The 20,969-nt window shown below is 38.5% G+C and overlaps 1 protein-coding gene across 3 annotated transcripts in view; it reads right to left on the bottom strand.

Annotated features, from left to right (window-relative positions):
• SLC44A5 (solute carrier family 44 member 5) overlaps positions 1-20,969 on the bottom strand; it is a 425,439-nt gene that overhangs the window by 173,185 nt on the left and 231,285 nt on the right. For all 3 annotated transcript variants that reach the window (XM_061411561.1, XM_061411560.1, XM_061411563.1), the window contains one exon: positions 4,423-4,471. In XM_061411561.1, coding sequence (XP_061267545.1) covers positions 4,423-4,471 — 49 coding nt within the window. The remainder of the gene's footprint in view (positions 1-4,422; positions 4,472-20,969) is intronic.

The following is a 20,969-nucleotide window of genomic DNA, read 5'->3' as shown; positions in this document are numbered from 1 at the left end:
CCCTGATGGTCCAGTGGTTAAGTATCTGACTGCTAATGGAGGGGACATGGGTTCAATCCCTGGTCTCGAAAGATCCCACGTGCCATGGGGCAACTAAGCCCATGTGCCACAACTACTGAGCCAATACTCTAGAGCCCACAGGCTGCAACCACTGAGCCCCTGTGCCACAACTACTAAAGCCCATGCTCCACAACTAGAGAAGCCACGGCAATGATAGCCTGCACATCGCAGCTAGAGGATAGCCCCTCATGCTGAAGCCAGGGAAAGCCTGTGTGCAGCAACAAAGATCCATCACAGCCAAAAATAAAAATGAATAAATAAGTAAATGTAAAAACAAAACTAAAAACAGAAGTACCATATGATTCAGCAATTGCACTTCAAGATATTTATCTGAGGAAAATGAAAATACTAGTTCAAACAGATATATGCAGCCTATGTTCACTGCAGTACTAATTACAATAGCCAAGATATGGGGGCAACCTAAGTATCCATCAATATATGAATGGATAAAGAAGATGTGGTGTGGTGTGGTGTGGTATAGTGTATGTGTGTAATGGAATATTAGCCATAAAAAAGTGAAATCTCGCCATTTGTAACAGTACTATAGACATAGAAGGTGCTATGCTAAGTGAAATAAGTTAGAGAAAAACAAACACCATATGATTTCACTTATATGTGGAATCTAAGAAACAAAATAAAGGAACAAACAAAACAGAAGCAGACTCATAAATACAGAGAACAAGCTGATAGTTACCAGAGGGGAGAGACAAGGGCGGACAGGCAGATGGTGAAGGGAATTAACAAGGTACAAACCTCCAGTTATAAATAAGTCACAGGAATATAACATATACATAGGAAATAGAGTCAATAATATTCTAACAATTTTCCATGGTGACAGATGGTAACTAACATAATGAACAAAAAATATCAAATCACCATGTTGTATACCTGAAACTAATATAATGTTGTATGCTAATTACAATAATAAAAAATATTGAGTCACAGAGTTTCAAGGTTGGAAAAGACTCAGAGGTCATTTAGTGCAAGTCCTTTATATGAATGAGTCCCCTTCACAACATTCATAATAAATCCCCCTTCAGTCTCTCTTTAAATCCCTTCATGATAGTGAATTTAACCTTTCCCCAGTGCCTCAGGTAAAAATAAGCACAGGTTATTACATTCCAGACAGATTTTGTACCATTTATAATAATAGTTATTTTCAGCATTGTGAAACCTATCAATTTCATTAGTATCAGCCATAGGTCCTTCATCTATTTTGTATATAGAGAAGGGAAAAAGTCAATTATGGAACATTCAAGGTTTTCATTTCTATTTACCTGTCTGCTTATAAGCTGCTTCTTTCAAGAATGAATATTCTGAGTTAGTGAAATGACTTAAAACTGGATGCAACAGCATTATTAAAATAGAAATAGAAATTCAAAATCCTAAAAAGAAATGCTCGACTCAAAGGCTAATGTAGTTGCTGGCACTGAAATTAAATTATCAGTCGGCTTTCTACAAGTAAGGACAAAAGGAAAAACAGTAGATTACAGTTCTCTTTATATAACAGAAGAAAGTATACCAACTTTCCATTAAATGAAAATTTTTCTTAGTTGTAAAATTGTAAGAGAACTTTCTCATGTAGCAGCTTGTAAAAGAGATTTATTTCTTAGTTTTCTGTGCATTCATTTTTGCCCTCTAATGGTACTGCCAAGAATACTGCTAAACATCCCTTAAACTTTTACAAAAATCTCACAACCTCAATCCAGTGCTAAAATTCTGTTGAATATAGGGGACAAAGCACAGGCACTGGCTAACTACCTTTCCAAACGGGACTATCAAAAACACTGTGGAACTTCCCTGGAGGTCCAGTGGTTAAGAATATGCCTTCTAATATAGGGGACTCAGGTTTGATACCTGATTAGGGAACTAAGATCCCACACACTGCAAACCAACTCAGTCTGCGTGCTGCAACTAAGACCCAATGCAGTCAAATATTTCTTCAAGAATTGTTGTTTGTTGTCAACATTATGGGACATTAGCTTCCATATATGCCCAATTCTTATCTTAGTTAATGTTGTTTCATCACTAAGTCGTGTTTGACTCTTTGTGACCCCTTGGACTGTAGCCCACTAGGCTCCTTCTGTCCAGGGGATTTTCCAGGCAAGAATACTAGAGTGGGTTGCCATTTCCTTCTCCAGGGGATCTTCTTTGGCCCAGGATCAAACTCCTGCATTGGCAGGTGGATTCTTTACCACTGAGCCAGGCAGGAAGTCCCTCTTATCTAAGTTCAGTTCAATTCAGTTCAGTCATTCAGTCGTGTCCGATTCTTTGCAACCCCATGAATTGCAGCACGCCAGGCCTCCCTGTCCATCACCAACTCCCGGAGTTCACTCAGATTCACATCCATCGAGTCAGTGATGCCATCCAGCCATCTCATCCTTTGTCGTCCCCTTCTCCTCCTGCCCCCAATCCCTCCCAGCATCAGAGTCTTTTCCAATGAGTCAACTCTTCGCATGAGGTGGCCAAAGTACTGGAGTTTCACCTTTAGTATCACAAATGAAAAACTAAGTTAATCTGTTCTATGGAATTACCATCGTTCCTTCACTTCTCTTGGAAACAACTACAGTTGGCTGATCACTGGGCACAAAATGATGTTCTTGTGAACTGAAGAGGTATACAGAACATTGTGAATGATGAGCAGACAGTGCTGTGAAGGTCTGCTGGAATATCTGATAAGACTTGGGATCTCTCAAAAAGAAATTGACTTTATGTAAGTAACATGTTATTAAAGCTGGCCTTGTTGCAGAGATAATGTGAAGAAGGTGGGGTTTCTCACTTGCTCTTGAAACACCCCAACTATTTTCCCAGAAAATGCATTATAAACCTCTGCATCTGAAAAGTTACCAATGAGCAAACTGTGTCTTTCTATAGTTAAGCCCCCATGGTTTTACAATACTTCTCTCCATTCTTAGACTAAAGAATTAGGGGGAAGGGGAGGTATACACAATGATTATTTTACCTTTGAAGGCGTTTTGGTGCTAAGACATCACAAAAGGCCCTTAGTAAAAATAGATTACTTTCTCACAGTGATCATCACGGTGCTTTAGACTTTACCTGGACCGCCTGGTTCTACCAGTACATTCTAAATAACTGAAGACAGATTTTAACCTCCTTCCCCACACCCACAGCCAGTCAGACCAAACTCTGCTTTCTTCTCTATGGCTAGAAAAGGCATTAACTCTAATCTGTATTTCATCTGTGTAAATTTGGTAGCTCCCTTATTATCATTGTTTTTGTTTCTACTGTTGAATCTGGATTATATCTAGAGGTCTCTTGAGGTCAATAAGCTAGATGCCATTCATACAAATTAGTTACTATAAAATGAATGCAAGCACAGTAAAAGTAACCTCCATATCAAATGAGGCTGTTTGTACACTGGTCAATAAAATGTATTCATGGTGTTACCATGGACAGAATGAGAGAGATTTCAGACTTACTCTAAAGAGGGCATAGGTACATCTATGAGTGACTCAAACAAATGACTTGGCTTCTTACAGAATTAGAATAAACTAGATACACTTTTGTTTAAAGCTAGGATATTACAGAGACATAACAGTAATGCTAATATACATGCTGGCAAGTGCAAATAAGGACACTGATCATTATTTCACATTACAGTTTATTATGACATGCAACTGCCAGAAATCAAAGTCAATGCTAAGCAAAAAATAAAAAAAAAGCTACCCACAGCATAATATTCTCTTCATTTTTAGCCATTCTACCCTGCAAGATCCCTTTTTGATTAGCAGGAAACCTGAGAATGGAGGGTAGAAAATAATAATAAAAAAAGCCTGTGAATTACTGGATACTTTTTAAATGCCATGCCACCTTGCAGGAGAAACACCAGTTAAGACAAGCCGATATTTCCCTAAAGCAGTTTAAAATACCCTAAAGCATACATGTGGCATTGGTGAATGGATGACTCTGAGAAAGCTCTCTGCTTTGGAAGGCTGAGTGGCACAAATACCCTGTGTGGAAGAAGTTGGCATAGCAACTCTGCATTTGCGGTGGCGACAGAGTAAACAGGTGCATAAAACAACTGGAATGCGTCTGCTTCTCTACAAAGTGGTTAAATCTTGTAAAGCAGTTTTTTGCTTCTCTTCTCGAGAAACACAAACTCTTCAGTCTAATAAATTGAGGCAGTTAGTTTGCTGAATAGGAGAGGATATTCATGACTCATGGGAAGATTTATTCCCTGTACTTACCCTGTATAAATAAGGGGACATTTATTCTAAAAATAAGTCATTTCCTTCTCATAGTAGACACAATTCTCTGTTGACCGGAAAATGATATAAAAAAAATAATAATAAGCTTTCTGTGTTTGTTAACAAATGCATTCCAGAGAAAAGAACTGCTTACCTGTTGACAACGGGTCCTCTGAAATGCGGATCATATGACCTTGGAGTACCTGCATTTAAAATAAAGAACTTTCTAAGCATGGAAGCCAATGAAATGGCAAATAAATATACATAAAATATGAATAAAGAAAAATTCCTATCTTAGCCAGTGCTTAGTGCAGTGTTGAACTCATTCTTTGGTCCAGTGAAACATCAGTTATACCTTGGACACAGCTGTCAATCATTTTGTCTCTCTCCAGCTAGAAGCAAGTTTGGGAAGAGTTGTTAAGCACCATATTCTTAGGCACACTGTGTACATATCTCCCACTGTTCTGAGCAGCAACATCATAGATCACAGCCAAGACAGCAAAACTTGAAGCCCTTCCAGTCTGCAAAAACGCATTCTACCATCTGCCATTTCCAAGTGTTGCTGTGTACTTGTGAGGTGCACAATGTAAGAGAGATGTCTGCTTATCACACTTCTCCCTTTCCTCTCAGTACATGGAGCTTTCCTTTGAGAAATTGGAATACCAGTCACTATTGGTCCCTGCCATGTTGGCTATATCGTATACAAAAATCATTATTATATTTTACTATACAAATGTTATTTTTATTGCTTTTGATTGTTATTTTTTAGATCTACTTGTAGACTTCATACCATCTGAAGAAATGCCCTAGTCATTCACTGTTGTAACATGAATTGTCATGTATTACCCTTGTCTTTAAACGATACAAAGTAGACACAGAATGGCCTTTTCCCCCACATGTACTAGGTACACCCAGTAACAAGTTCTGTAAAATCATTTCTGGCCAAAGGTTTATATTTTGCAATTCTCACCCCCCTGACTAAAGGATTCCTGCTCCCTTCCTCTAGGCATTTGTCCCTACAAAAAGGCCTAAACTAAAGACAGAATTTTAAAAGGGTCTGGAAAAAAGAGGCCTGTGTGTCAGCAATCTGACTCAGCCTGTACTCAATGGGGAAATTAGACCTGAGGACTCCAAAGCTTCTTCAGTGTAATCACAGGCTGAGGGCAGAACAACAGGAAGGAGAGGACAGACTTGGAACAGAAATTCAAGAGCCAATCAGTCAGCAAGTATTCATAAAGCACCTGTTATATGTTGAGAGCTCTGAGGGCATACAGAGATACATAAAGGATGCTTCCTGTCTTGGAGACCCTACAGTTGGTGGGCAAGATTGACATATTGATTCATTCAACAAACATTTCTTGAAATCTTTATATATCAAGTCTTATATTATAATACACAGCAATGAATAGACTGTATAAAATAATAAAGTACTAAATTGTATGGTATTGGCTTGAAGTGTTACAAGAGTTCTGAGAAAGTAAGTTTCATCTAGGACTAGAGCAGTCAAGAGCATTTCATTCAAGAAGTGAGATTTTTCTGAAAGATTGGAATAAAATAAAAGGGAAAAGAGAAACATTCTGAATGGGTGAAACTAGAACTCCGTTAAATTCAGTAACTACATATTGATTGCCCATTATGTGCTCTGCATTGAAAGAAGCACTGCAGGGAATACAGGGTTTAATGAAACACAGTCTCTTTCTTCAACAGGCTAACAAAGTGGTGAGCAGGGAGAGAAATAAGAAAAGACCACAAGTCACAGAAAACAAGACAGAATATGATACCATAAGAGAGGGTACAAGGAAAGTATTAGGAGCATTCTAAGGAAGGAAAGGTCACATTCAGTTGAGATTAGTAGGGAAGACTTCCTAGAGTCACGGTATCTTGAGATGGACAAGTATGAAGTCATAGAGTTAGGAACAAACAGCAAATGCACGGGGATGGTGAAAAGATCAGCCTGATTGGAGTCCTAGATAATCAAACAGAAGGAGGAAAACATAAAGCTAAATAGATAGTATGGAACCAGACTACAGAAAGCCTAAAAAACTAGGAACAGAAGGTACTTTATACATCCTAAGCCAACAAGGAGTCATAGAAGTATTTCTTTTTTTGCCTAGAACTATAACAATGCAAAAAAACAGTAGTTTCATCTTTCTCATATGAAGAAGAACCATTTTGATTCTAAATGTTATTTCATTCCCAGATCTCATGTGAGTTTTTCCTGTAACTTGGAAGGTAGGTAGCAATTTTAATCTGACTTTTCAGATGCTGGTTGTTCACAAGGACAAGTTATCTGAGGAAATACCCAGAGCTCAGAGTTGAGAAGGGCCAGTGGCTGCAGGACACAATTTGGGTATCCCCCAGGATAGGGGAATGCTAGGCCTCAGCTTCTAGAATAAACCGTAGGTTTACCTTCATTGTTTCAAGTTGTCACTTAGTTGGATAGGTCTCTTTCTGATACAAATTCTGTACATTTACATCTCACATCTTTGGGCTCCAGTTTGGGTATTGACAGTCATGGATCTTGGGTTATAGAAGGATTTTCAACAAAGGAATGACATGGTAGAAGCGGGGCTTAATTAAAGAATAATCTAGTGGCAGTATATAAGTGCTATCACAAAGCGCAAAGTCAAGGGGACCAACTACGAACCTATTGAAATAATAGAGGTGAAGTCATGTGAGCCCCACCCCAAATGGTGGTGGAAGTAATGGAAAGAGAGATGCATCCGTTATCACAGAGCAGTCATGCGGCTTAGGGGTTAGGAGCAACGGCTCTGGAGTCAGTCTGCCTATTCTCTGTCACTTACTAGCCGTGACCCTAGACAGATCATATCACTTCTCTGAGTCTCAGTTTCCATATCTGTAAAGGGTTAGTCACTCAGTCATGTCCAACTCTTTGTGATCCCATGGACTATAGCCCTCCAGGCTCTTTTGACCATGGGATTCTCCAGGCAAGAATACTGAAGTGGATAGCCATTCCCTTCTCCAGGGGATCTTCCCAACCCAGGGATTGAATCCAGGTCTCCTGCATTGCAGGCAGATTCTTTACTGTCTGAGCCAACAGGAAATCCCATATATCTATAAATGGGGATGACAATAGTACACCATAAAGATGTTATGAGGATTAAATGAATTAATACTTGTAAAAATACTTAAAACACTGGTTGACACTTAGTAAGCCCCTATGTATATTCATTCTTAGTCTGAATTACATGACAAAGATAAAAAGCACTTGAATGGTAAGACTTAGGGTGTGAAAGAGAAATGTCAAAAAAAAAGACCAAATAAAGAGATTTCAGACCTAGAAACTGTGATTCTCAGTTACTTCTGGTCTTTTACCTCAGTTTAAGGTTGATGTTATTAAAACAGTTGGGAACGTTAGCAAGTGGAAGAAACTGTAAAGTTGTTAGGAGAAAAAGAGCATGAGGCTGATTCAGCTCATGGGGACATCTAACACAAAGTCCAGTGTTCAACTTAAATCAAGAAACTGAAGTCTTATGGAGAGGGAGAGGAATGACCTGGGAATTTGATGATGGAGGATAAAAGATATAACATTTAGAATGGATAAACAACAAGGTCCTACTGTAAAGCCCAGGAAACTACATCCAATATCCTGGGATAAACCATAATGGAAAATAATATTTTAAAAAAGAATGTATATATGTGTAAAATTGAGTTACTTTGCTATACACCAGAGGTTGGCACATCATAAATCAAATATACTTCAATAAAAAGATTTTTTTAAAGAAATTGAAGTCTGGGTCAAACCTTGAGATAAATACTTGGAAGTCATAACTTTATCACATGAAAGGTAATAAATTCCATAAAGAATATCAGGATCTGTTGTTATAGTGACAATAACAATAATATTTAACACGTTTTCAATCATTAAATGTTAAGCACTGTTCTAAGTACTTTCATGCCTTATTTTGCTTACTTTGAAAAATAAATGTATTCTTTAGTTAGATTAGAAACTATTATTAGCCTCATTGTACATATGCAAAAGTCCAGACATAGAGAGGCCAAGGTACCCACTATCACCAACATGGTATATAATGGACCTGGGAGTCATACTGCCCTGTCTCATTGCAGCAAAACAGACTCCTGGGGTCATACCCTGCAAACCCAGCATGAGTTCCTACTCTGGGGGAAATGAGTAGAGTGTTTTCTGTTTGAGATAGCTGTAAATACTTCAGTTCTGACATAATTGTCAGCTTCTCCTTTTCTGACTGCCTTGTCTGCCTCTACCTCATGGCGACAAATACATTTCAGGGAGTCTAGTCACCATTTCTCTGGGAACTGATTTCCTCTCTAATCCACAGGCATGGTCTCTAGCCACCAAGTTTCTCCCTTGTAGCTGTTTCCTGGCAATCAGTGACTGGATCTGGTTTGGATATTATACCCAAACTAGGCCAGTCATTTCTGGTCACTCTATCCCAGGGATTAGAATTAAAACAGACAGTGAAAGATCAGAACTGCAAAATGTAAAGCTTGAAGACCAGAGAAGCAGAGAAAGAAAGCTTTCAGAAAGAAATCACTGAAGCCAATGTATAAGAAGCAGCAAAGATGGAAATCTTCATGGACTTCAGCTTTCTGTTCCAGTCCCTACCTGAGAGCTGGGTTGAGTTTTGTGTGATATATTATATCCTTATACTGAAGTCCTTTATCTTGCTTTTTGCTAGTTCACATCTGTTACAGGCAACCAAAGACTACCACTAATACACTCCCTCTCTTGATCTGACTTAAGGTTTCAACAACTCATTTTAACAACATTTATTATATTCTTGCAATAAAAAGTTGGTAGGGATTTGAGGAAGAATTCTGGAGACTAAGTCTGCTTTCACAAATCTCAAGTGAAAATACGAAATATAAGCTTAAGACTAAAATTTCAACACTGGTGTTAAGAGCCATGACAGAGACATTGAGAGGGTGCCATGGAGCCAGAGGGCGTCATGAACAGATAGATCTCTTCACCTCCTGACTGGTGCTGAACTTGGGCTCTACTTTCCCCCAGTACTCAGGACCTGTGCATTGACTTGGAGAATGAACACTAGTGCTGACATTCTTGCTGGTTCAAGATTTCCATCCCCAAACTGTCTGAACAGCTAAAATATACCAAAACCATTTCATCTAGCCCCTCCACACCAAATACTATAGTTCCAAAGGTCTGGGGTAGGCTTGTCCTATCAGATCACTCTGATGCACAATCAGATTTGGAGACCACTAGGTCACTTGAGAGAATTTGTGAAATTCAGCAGTGGCCATAGGACTGGAAAAGGTCAGTTTTCATTCTAATCCCAAAGAAAGCCAATACCAAAGAATGTTCAAACTACCACACGATTTCACTCATCTCACACACCAGCAAAGTAATGCTCAAAATTCTCCAAGCCAGGCTTCAATAGTATGTGACCGAAAACTTTAAGATGTTCAAGCTGGATTTAGAAAAGGCAGAGGAACCAGAGCTCAAATTGCCAACATCTGCTGGATCATGGAAAGAGCAAGAGAGTTCCAGAAAAACATCTATTTCTGCTTTACTGACTACACCAAAGCCTTGACTGTGTGGATCACAACAAACAGTAGAAAATTCTTAAAGAGAGGGGAATACCAGACCACCTGACCTGCCTCCTGAGAAATCTATATGCAGGTCAAGAAGCAGCAGTTAGAACTGGACATGGAACAACGGACTGATTCCAAATTGGGGAAGGAGTACACCAAGGCTGTATATTGTCACCCTGCTTATTTAACTTATATGCAGAATACATCATGTGAAATGCTGGGCTGGATGAAGCACAACCTGGAATCAAGATTGCTGGGAGAAATATCAAATAACCTCAGATACGCAGATGACACAAACCTTATGGCAGAAAGCAAAGAAGAACTGAAGAGCCTCTTGCTGAAAGTCAAAGAGGAGAGTGAAAAAGTTGGCTTAAAACTCAACATTCAAAAAACTAAGATCATGGCATCTGGTCCCAAACACGTCATGGCAAATGGGTGGGGAAACAGCGGAAACAGTGTCAGACTTTATTTTTGGGGGGCTCCAAAATCACTGCAGATGGTGACTACAGCCATGAAATTAAAAGGTGCTTGTTCCTTGGAAGAAAAGCTATGACAAACCTAGACAGCATATTAAAAAGCAGAGATATGACTTTGCCAACAAAGATCCATCTAGTCAAAGCTATGGTTTTTCCAGTAGTCATGTACGGATATGAGAATTGGACCATAAAGAAAGCTGAGCACCAAAGAATTGATGCTTTTGAACTTTGCTGTTGGAGGAGACTCTTGAGAGTCTCTTGGACTTCAAGGAGATCAAATAGTGCATCCTAAAGGAAATCAGTCCTGAATATTCATTGGAAGGACTGATGCTGAAGCTGAAGCTGCAATACTTTGGCCACCTGATGCAAAGAACTGACTCACCGGAAAACACCCTGATGCTGGACAAGATTGAAGGCAGGAGGAGAAGGGGACAACAGAGGAAGAGGTGGTTGGATGGCATCATCGACTTGATGGACATGAGTTTGAGCAGGCTATAGGAGTTGGTGACAGACAGGGAAGCCTGGTGTAATGCAGTCCACGGGGTCACAAAGAGTCAAACATGACTAAGTGACTGAACTGAACTGAGGTCACTTGATTTCATTCTGAATTTTATTATTAACCTCTGTTTCATTCATGCACTGTCCTTAATTCTAGCTGTACATAACAGACCAAGCCTAATGAAGTAAGAGAAAAGCAAATCATTAGATATGTATGAGCTTTGGGAAACACACAATTAAGAGTAAGACATAACAGCTACAGGAAGAGAAGCAGAAAGTGACATTCAAGAAAACTCAAGAGTTTCAAGAAAGAAGGATTATAAATTCCACAGAAATATTATTAAGTGAATGCTTATTTGTACCAGGAACTGCTATAACAGCTTTACACACATATGTCATTTTTTACAATTCTACACAAACACAATGTGAATAGTACCCCCTTGAACTATGCAATACAACAGCACTGGCATATTTATTTTGTCATTTAATGCTCTCAATAATTCTATGATGTATGCCACTGTTATCCTTCCATTTTATAGATGAGGAAGTTGACTCACAGCTAATTTGCCTTAGCTCAGTCAGCTAACAAGAGGTGGAGGTGGCATTCAGTCTGACCCCAAAGCCTATGCAGAGCTACCTGACAGTAAACTTCTCAATAGTGACCTTAGAGAAATTTCATAGATGAGTGGGGAAAGAAAATATATTGAAAGAGGTTGGAAACTTATATTGATCCTGTAATTATTCTTTTTTCAAAAAGATGGGCAAAACTGGTTTAAAAGTGTCTAGGCTGGCTTCCAATTTTTGTGTGATTTGTACCTTACAAAGTGAAAAAGTGGATTGTGGTGTAAATGAAACATTATTGTCAAATCTTCTGAAAAGCTGACACTTTTTGACTGTAATTTCTGGCTGCCTTATATTTCAGTTGCAAATACACTAAGACCTCAGTCAAATGATAAGATTTAGCTGATTTCATATAGTAATAGCAGCTGGAAAGTGATAACTTCACCCTGCCCCATGTGCTGACAGAATCTGTATTGTCATGCAAATTTTTTATTTCCTGAAATCAATACAGGGCATTGCTTTTTCTGAGGCTCTCATGTGCTCTAATTGCATCTCTGGAATAAATAGACTGAGGGACCAGCTAAGTAAAAAGAGCTATAATGCTTCACTACCACATAGCTCAGCTAATTAAGTGCAATTCATATTTCTCACTTAAAGGAAAAGAAAAGAAATTAAGATTAGGTAATCATTTTAAAAGCTTCATCAGTTCTTATGACTCTCTGATCACCAAAATTGTTGTGATAATAGAATCACTAAAAATTATTCATTATAGACAGTTGCACATTTGTTATTATAGCTAACAGTTTATATTGCAGGCATACAGTGCAATTTTTTCTTACTAGAAATAATTCCTGAAGATTATGAAAAACAGTCCAGGTAATTAGTTCAGTTTATGGATGTCAACTGCACATGACTCAGTCAAATGAAAACAGCAAGATAAAGCAGCTGGTCATGCCCAGACACCTTTCTTTCTTAAAAGCAATCTGATTCTCAAAGAAAATGACAATATATCTACCACTGATGATTTAAAGCAAAAATCTGAGACATTTAATGTTATGCCTTCAAGTGTTCTCCTTCAGATAATCTAATGTGACTTAAGAGTGTGAAGGGGGAACTAAGGTGGGGCAAACAAGTATCCGAGAACTTAGAACTATTATGAGCAAGCACATCAGATAACTTTCCAACAAGCATGGAAAAATAATGTGGTACAAAGTTGTCTTACTTTAGTATTCTACAACAGGCAGTGGAGAATTGGGAATAATTAAATACCTGTTTTACTTTACTTTTCAAATACGTTTATGATGGTGTGTCTATAAATGAGGATCTGTCATTTTATCAAAGGAAGAGGTTTCCTTCCCTCTAAGGAAGGACAAAGAGCCATATTCCTTGCCATTTCTTAGTGGACAATGTTCCAATTTCACAGCCCATATGGCCTTTCTCGATCTGGCCCATTCACCCGCCTCATCTCCTACCATCCCTCACTTCAAACTTGATCTTTTAGTAATTCTGAACCGCTATGGTTCCCCTCCAAAAGTGACTCAGCCAGTAAAGAACAGTGGATTCTTTACCAGCTGAGCCACCAGGGAAGCCCAAGAATACTGGAATGGGTAGCCTTTCCCTTCTCCAGTGGATCTTCCCAACCCAGAAATTGAACTGGAATCTCCTGCATTGCAGGCAGATTCTTTATCAGCTGAGCTACCAGGGAAGCTCCTATTTTATACAGTGCTCTCTGAATAATAGGACTTTCCCCTCTTTGTTCCCTTGGCAATGGCTAAAGGAAGTCTACAGTTCTGCTCACAAATTTCCCATTCATTTTCAAGAAGGACAAGGACTAAAGACATTCTACTGGTCATTATGCCAGTAAGTGGAGCCCACTTTGACTGGCCCCTACATCATGGTAGCTAATTCCATTCATCTTTGGGACATATATTTCTATTATTGCACGTGGTATACTGTATTGTTGCATGTGGTATACTGTACCAACGAGTTGTTTGTTTACATGCTGTGGTAGATAGATGCTCATGTCCTAATCTCCAAACTTGTGACTATGTTACCTTACATGGCAAAAGGGACTTTGCAGATTTAGTTAAGTGGAAAATCACAAAACATAGAGATTATCCTGGATTATCTAGGTGAGCCTTGTATAATCACAAGAGTCCTTAAATAGGAAAAAGGGAGACAGAAGAGTCAAAGGAGATGTGACAGCGGAAACAAGGTCAAAGTGATGCAACACGAGAAAAACTTGACTGGCTGTTGCTGGCTTTGATGACTGAAGTGAGTGATGAGTCAAGGAACGTGGCAACCTCTATGCTATGCTATGCTAAGTCACTTCAGTCGTGTCCGACTCTGTGCGACCCCAGAGACGGCAGCCCACCCATCCCTGGGATTCTCCAGGCAAGAACACTGGAGTGGGTTGTCATTTCCTTCTCCAATGCATGAAAGTGAAAAGAGAAAGTGAAGTCGCTCAGTCATGTCCGACTTTTAGCGATCCCATGGACCGCAGCCTACCAGGCTCCTCCGTCCATGGGATTTTCCAGGCAAGAGTAGTGGCAACCTCTAGAAAGTGGAAATTTAAGAAAACTGATTTCTCTCCCATAGAATCTCTAGGAAATAATGCAGCCCTGTGACACCTTGATTTCAGTCCACTGAGACCTATTGTGGACTTCTGACCTCCAGAATTATAAGTCTGTGTGATTTTAAACCACCTCATTTGTGCTAAGTCATTACAGCAGCAAGAGGAAGCTAATACACATGACTATTCCTCCTATTGGATTGATAGCTCATTTAGGGCAGAAACTAGACTTTGGGGATTGCTCTATTGCTATTATCTGCTTCAGTACCTGGTGTATACATAATAGGCATTCAATAAATATTTATAGAGTAAGTTTAAAAATAATGTCAATGTAATTGTGAACTCTTCCCTGGTGGCTCAGGTAGTAAAGCATCTGCCTGCAGTGCGGGAGACCTGGGTTCAATCCCTGGGTCACAAGATTCCCTGGAGAAGGGAATGGCAACCTGCTCCAGTGTTCCTGCATGAAGAATTCCACCGAAAAGTCTGGTGGACCACAGTCCATGAGGTGGCAGAGTCAGACATGACTGAGAGACTAACACTATTTTAATTTAGGTTATAAAAATACAAATAGGAAATCAATCTTAACAATCATCAGCTAATTATTTTAGACAGGTTTCAACTTGGATTAAAAGCAAGTTAATAGACTCCTAAAAACACACTTACATTAAAAAAAAAATGACTCCCCTATCACTAACACTAATTTATCATTCATTTTGTAATGTCAAGATCAGTAGGAGTTAACAAAAGAAGTAAGGGAGACAGTACCTCATACTGGTGAGTAAAAATTGCTATCAAATTACCTGGCATCAAATGTCATCTCTGCCACTACAAGTTGTATGATCTTGAGAGAATTGCTTTTTTTCTCTCTGAAGTTCCATTTTGTCATTTATAAAGTGATAGATAGTAGCAAAAAGTACAAAATGAAAAAAGAAGGAAACAATTTCTTTCTTCAGGATGACCATCTAACTGGAAAATAGTAAAGTATATGTAAATCACCTTTATAATGAAAGTCAATCTGTGCAGATCTAATGCAACCCAACTTTAGTTGGATTGTCACACTGACTATAAGTGACACCAACAATTCTAAATGCTTTCAATGACTGAGCTGGGTGTAACATTTATGAAATCACTTTTTGAAAGAAAGAAATTTTGAGCATGCTTAAAGGATAGAATCTTGTGTCATCTGGGAAAGCTGGACAAAAGCACATGCTGAGCCAGAGCAAAGAGAGAATCTGGGGGAAGAAACATGAAAGCAGTTAGTGGAATGACGCACACCATCAGGAGCTGGAGGATTTACAGAGCCCCTCAAAGTCTTCTGGGAAAGTAACACAATCGTCACATGTTTATGCTTCTGCATGATGCAGAGGAAACGGAAAAGCAAAGGCAGAGGAACCAACGCGAAGATTGCTGTCATATTTCAGACATAAGGTGGTGGTAGGTGCCTGACTGAGACTGTAGCAATGAGAGAACACGAGGCAATTCCAGAAGCACCGCAGAGGAGTACACTTGGTAGGGGTGAAAGAAAGGGCATAGTACCATGCTTCATCACTGCATCATGGCAATGTCTCTTGCAGAAAATGATATGCCTTACAGAAACTCCTCTTGAGCAGAAATATGACCCCATATTGGACATGGCAAGATGAACAGATATGCAAATAAGACTCCTTCAGCACTGATCCAAACCAAACAATACTATGGTATCTTGATCTTTTGATGGTTGTTCTTCTCCCATATTGAAAAACTTCCTCAACATATGAATGACAAAACACCCTATGACAAAACACTGAAATGTCAAATCTCTTGATTTAAGATTTTTTTTTAATATTTTTTTCAAAGATTTTTTTTTTAGGGGGCTTCCCTTGGGGCTCAGCTGGTAAAGAATCCACCTGCAATGCGGGAGACCTGAGTTCGATCCCTAGGTTGGGAAGATCCCTTGGAAAACGAAAAAGCTACCCATTCCAGTATTCTGGCCTGGAGAATTCCATGGATTGTATAGTCCATGGGGTTGCAAAGAGTCGGACACAACTGAGCGACTTTTTCACTTTCACTTTAAATCCACAGGGTTGGTTTCTAAATAGCTTGCATCATCATTTGAAATAATCTGCCCTATATGAACACAAATTGTTAACATTCAGTTAGAATGTCAACCTTAGAAGAAATACATAAAAAAAGAAACCTCATGTCCACTGAGCAAGCAAAAGAAAACGTACATAAAACACTCAGGCTGCTTCCTAATAGACCAGTTTTATAGGCAATGCTGAAAGATGCACGGTTGGGGGCAATGGAAATGTACTTCTGAAAAAATGATTTTCCTTGACTACTGTGACAAAGCACTGAATTTGTGCTATAGAACAGCCATGAATTACTGGATAACCACACATCTCAGAATAAATAAAATTATCAATCAATATTGATTTAAAAATAGTCTGGAAGCAAACAAGAACATGAATTGAGTTTGAAGGTTATCAGCTTGGGTTTTCTAATATTTCTTTCTAGCCATATATGTATTTTATTGCTCAACATGAGGCACTTAAAAAAAAAAAAGACCAATAACATACTCTAATTACACTGAAGCAACTCCTTATTTTCCAGTTTTCATAGGTTATATATTTCATTAGCATGCCAAGCCCTATTCCCAAACCTCCAAGAAACTATAAGAACAATTTCACAACCAGAGATAGGAAATAAGGAGCATATTTACTTACCCTAAAAATAAAAATAAGTGACTTCATCTGGCCTTTCCATCTACAGAGTTCAGGCAAGAACACAGTGAATGAATAAAGGTTAGGGAAAATGATAGTTTTCATCATTATATAAATATGAACATTAACTTTTGTAAAACAAAAAAGGAGAAAATTACCTTTAAAGCTATAGTTGAGTAAAAGACTTCTGTTGAACTTAAGAATAAACACTACTAAAGAAAAATAGCAAGAATTGGTCAATTTATCACAAGTGCATAAAGCATTTTGGTAGCTGGTGATAACATCTCTTCTACTACCTCATATCACCCAGAGGTTATTTATGAGAACAAAATTAAACTGCTTATCAACTCTGACTTTTACTACAACTCAAGATGATGGAAGATAATAATCACTGGGAAAACATCCCTATTCCTGGGCCTCAAATGTAAGAACGAAAACATATTTTAGTGCATAATTTCTACCCACAAAGCATGATGACCAACAAATAAAGACTGCAGATGGAGTGCACTGTTAGAATCTGTATCATGTGGATGCCTCTACTTATAAGACAACTGAGGAAAAATTGTGGTCAACTATGGTTTTTAACCAACTGGTCAAACTAGTCACTTATAATGACCATCAGGGAAAGAGCAGCCATCAGGGATACACAACCTATTTCATGATCCACTCTAAACTGTTAAATCTACTCAGAGAGAGAGCATAAGAGAGAGACTGATGTTCTTTTTTCTTAGTGCTGTGGGTTGGGGTGTGTTACAGAACAAGATATTCAGTTGGAATGGATGCCTGGGGACTTATCTCACTCCTTCCTGGAGTCCTGTCTCCTTGGATCAAGTCAAAGATAAACAGCCTGGTTTTTATACTTGTAAAATCTATAGAACCTATGTGAGGCAGAAATGCTCACGAATTTTTTTTCCTTTTACAATGGATTTTTCACAAAGAGCGTAAACATATTTTAAGTTCAATGTCAAAAGAAAACTTTGGGGGTTTATTTCTTTTACATTCTGCGCTGATTTAGAGAAGGGAGGGGAAAAACTAGGGAAGGGAAATCTAGCACGAAAGACAATGACTTGACTAAATAACCTGCCATGACATTGTGTGTGTGTGTTAGTCACTCAGCTGTGTCCAACTCTTTGAGACCCCATGGACTGTAGCCCACCAGGCTCCTTTGTCCATGGGATTCTCCGGGCAAGAATACTGGAGTGGGTAGCCATTCCCTTCCCCAGGGACTGAACCCTGGTTCTCAGGCATTGCAGGCAGATTCTTTACCGTCGGAGCCACCAAGGGAGCCCTGACATGCCACAGCAGTAGATACATGGAACTGTGAAGATTAAATCTAGAAGTGAAAGTCTGTTAGCTTCAATTCCAAAAGCATGAGAGGTTCAACTGTTTTTCCTTTCTCTCTTTCTATAAAAACAACTAAATATTCTGAATATAAAGTTTAAAGAATATTTTTAGAGCACTGGAGAGCTGACAAAACAATGAAGAAATGCCAGGCTCAAATCAAAGTGAAAGCGAGAACCCTGAAAGAGGAGAATACAGCTAAAGTCATGATAACCCCAAGGATACTTAGCAACTTAGCAAATTCAAGGAGCAAAGGGGACAGAAGATCCAGGCCAGAGGCTGCTCAAGATGAGCAGGAAAGTCCAATAGGAAATCGTTCCTCTGCTAAGCTGGCACTTCAAAGGACTATACCCTCAGAATAAAATGGACCCTACCCTTCAGAAAGTTACCGTGACACTGAGCAGTAAGATGGGCGAAAACACTCTCATTTGAATTTGCAGTATATGTGAAGTTAATCTGTATGGGTTCCTAAGAAACTGACAGACAATAACAGACTTCTGTTCAAATTCATCTTTATTCTAAGAATTCTCACAAATAATTTTCTAACGAAATAGGCACCTCACAATTAAAAAAGCAAATTATAGAAGGAAACTAGAAACACACACACACACAAAAACTCGGTAATCAACACACAATAAAATTTGACTAATAAAGTCTTTAAACGTTTAAATCATTAGTCCCAGATTATAAAACAACTATGCTCACTGTTTTTCATAAATAAAAAACAAGCTTGAAATTAAATGTGAAAAAGTATATAAAATTATTCTGCAGATTTGAAAATGAATCAAATCAAATCTGGAAGTGAAAATACAGTAAATGAAATGAAAAACTTAGTAAGTTTGACATCAGATTAGACACAGCTGTAGAGGCAATTGGCAAACTAGAAAGTAAGTAAAAATAAATTATTCAGAATGTAGCATAAAGAAACTAAGAATGAAAAAATATTAAAGCATAGTTGATACACTTGAGTACAGAGTGAGAAGTTTTACTACCTGTCAAATCAGATTTCCAGAGAGAAAGAATAGAAATGGTAGAGAGGGACAATGCAAGAGCACAGAAGTCTACATCTAGTGGCATCTTGTGTCCCTATGTCATGTTCCCCAAAAAAGGGTGAAACAGAGACACTTTTCAGAAAAAAAAAAAAATAAGGCATGAAGGCTTGCCATTAGCAGCATCACACTGAAATATATTAAGTATATATATTCCTGGAAGAAGAAACAGTAAGTCAGATGGAAGGTCTCTGATGAAAGAAGAAATCTAAACACCTAAGAAGGGAGAACAATCAGTGGCTATAGAAAGCAACAATAATAGAGTATGTGGGGTTATAGAAAACAAAAGAAAATTATGGCAATTATAGAATGTAATCAAAGACTTGAAGTATTGTACATTTTTTGTATTCTGTAAATAGGAAGTAAAATATTAAGGAGTTTTAAATTTTAATGAGTATGCATGCTATAATATTTTAAAAAGCAGAATTGGTAAACATTATTTTGAAAATATTATAGGAAGGAAAATGGAATAAGAAAAATTAGCCAATCCAGAATCAGATAAGAAAGAGAAGAAAATCTTTACAGAACAGTTAAGGCAATGAAAACGTACCATGCAGGTTTCCCTTGTTATCCAAAAGCAGAGCATTTCTATGAAAATTTTAGTACGCCAAAATGGCATTAAGCAAAGAAGCAATTACCATAGGACACATCTTGCTAATAGATGCACAAAATAAATTGAGATAAAGCACAGATGCTCACAGGCACAGTTTAAAGCTGTGGCAGTGTGATGCTGAGACACTGAGGAAGGAGCCTGGTGCGCCTCTCTTGCTGCCTAGAATGCCTGCGGCCTCTATAAGAGGTGCATTGCAAAACAAGTGCTGAATGCCATGTCTACTTTTCATCTCTTTTTGTAAAAGTGAAAATCATCTGATATCTTTCAGTTACTGAAAACAGATACAAATACAGGTCTGTCATAAAAAGCAAAGAGGTGCAAAGTGAACTTTTGAAAAGTAGGGTATACCTATATAAGGTGATCCATATTGTTAATGGACTGAATCCTTGTATCCTCCTCAAATTCATATATTGAAGTCCCAGCACTCAATATGATACTATCAGGAAGAAGGCTCTTAGATGAAGTCATGAAGGTGGGACCCCCACAATGGGATTAATGTCCTCATAGAAGAGGAGGGAGCTTCCCAGGTGGTGCAGTGGTAAAGCATCCACATGCCAATGCAGGAGATACAGGAGACGTGGGTTTGATCCCTGGGTTGGGAAGATCCCCTGGAGTAGGAAATGGCAACCCACTCCACTATTCTTGCCTGGAGAAGTCCATGGACAGAGGAAGCTGGCAGGCTACAGTCCAAGGGTCACAAAGAGTCAGACATGACTGAGCAACTGGATATGCACACATGCAAAAAGAGGAAGGCAGACCAGAGCCAACTCTCTCTGCATGTGGAGACACAATGAGAAGGCAAACATCGTCAAGCCAGAACAAAGGCTCTCAGCAGGAACCAAATCGGCCAGCACCTTGGTCTTGGACTTTCCAGCCACCAGAATTGTGAGAAAAAAATGTCTGTTGTTTAAAAGCCACCCAGTCTGATATTTTGTTGTAGCAGAAAAGACATATAAAAACTCAAATATATTGACAATTACATTCAATACAAATGGACTAAATGTGCCTGTGAGAAATAAAAATCTTCATACTAGATAAAACAAATCCAACTATATGCTATATGCATATCCAAAAATAAGAATATAAGAAAGTTGAGGTAAAAGGATGAAAAAAAGATATGGCATATAAATCATAACCAAAAGAAAGGAGTTGTATGTTGTCTCTGAAACAGAAATTACAGTGGAAAGCACTACTAGCATAAAGAGGGTCACCTCATAATGATAAAAGTTTCAATTAACCAGAATGCTGCAATAGTTGCAATTACATGAAATTAATGAAATTTTAAATGTACTTGTATAGAACTACCAGAAAAAACAGACAAATTCACATAGGATAT

Source organism: Bos javanicus, chromosome 3 (assembly GCF_032452875.1).
Source record: "Bos javanicus breed banteng chromosome 3, ARS-OSU_banteng_1.0, whole genome shotgun sequence".
Classification (NCBI taxonomy): domain Eukaryota; kingdom Metazoa; phylum Chordata; class Mammalia; order Artiodactyla; family Bovidae; genus Bos; species Bos javanicus.
This window is presented reverse-complemented; position numbering and strand designations above follow the sequence as displayed.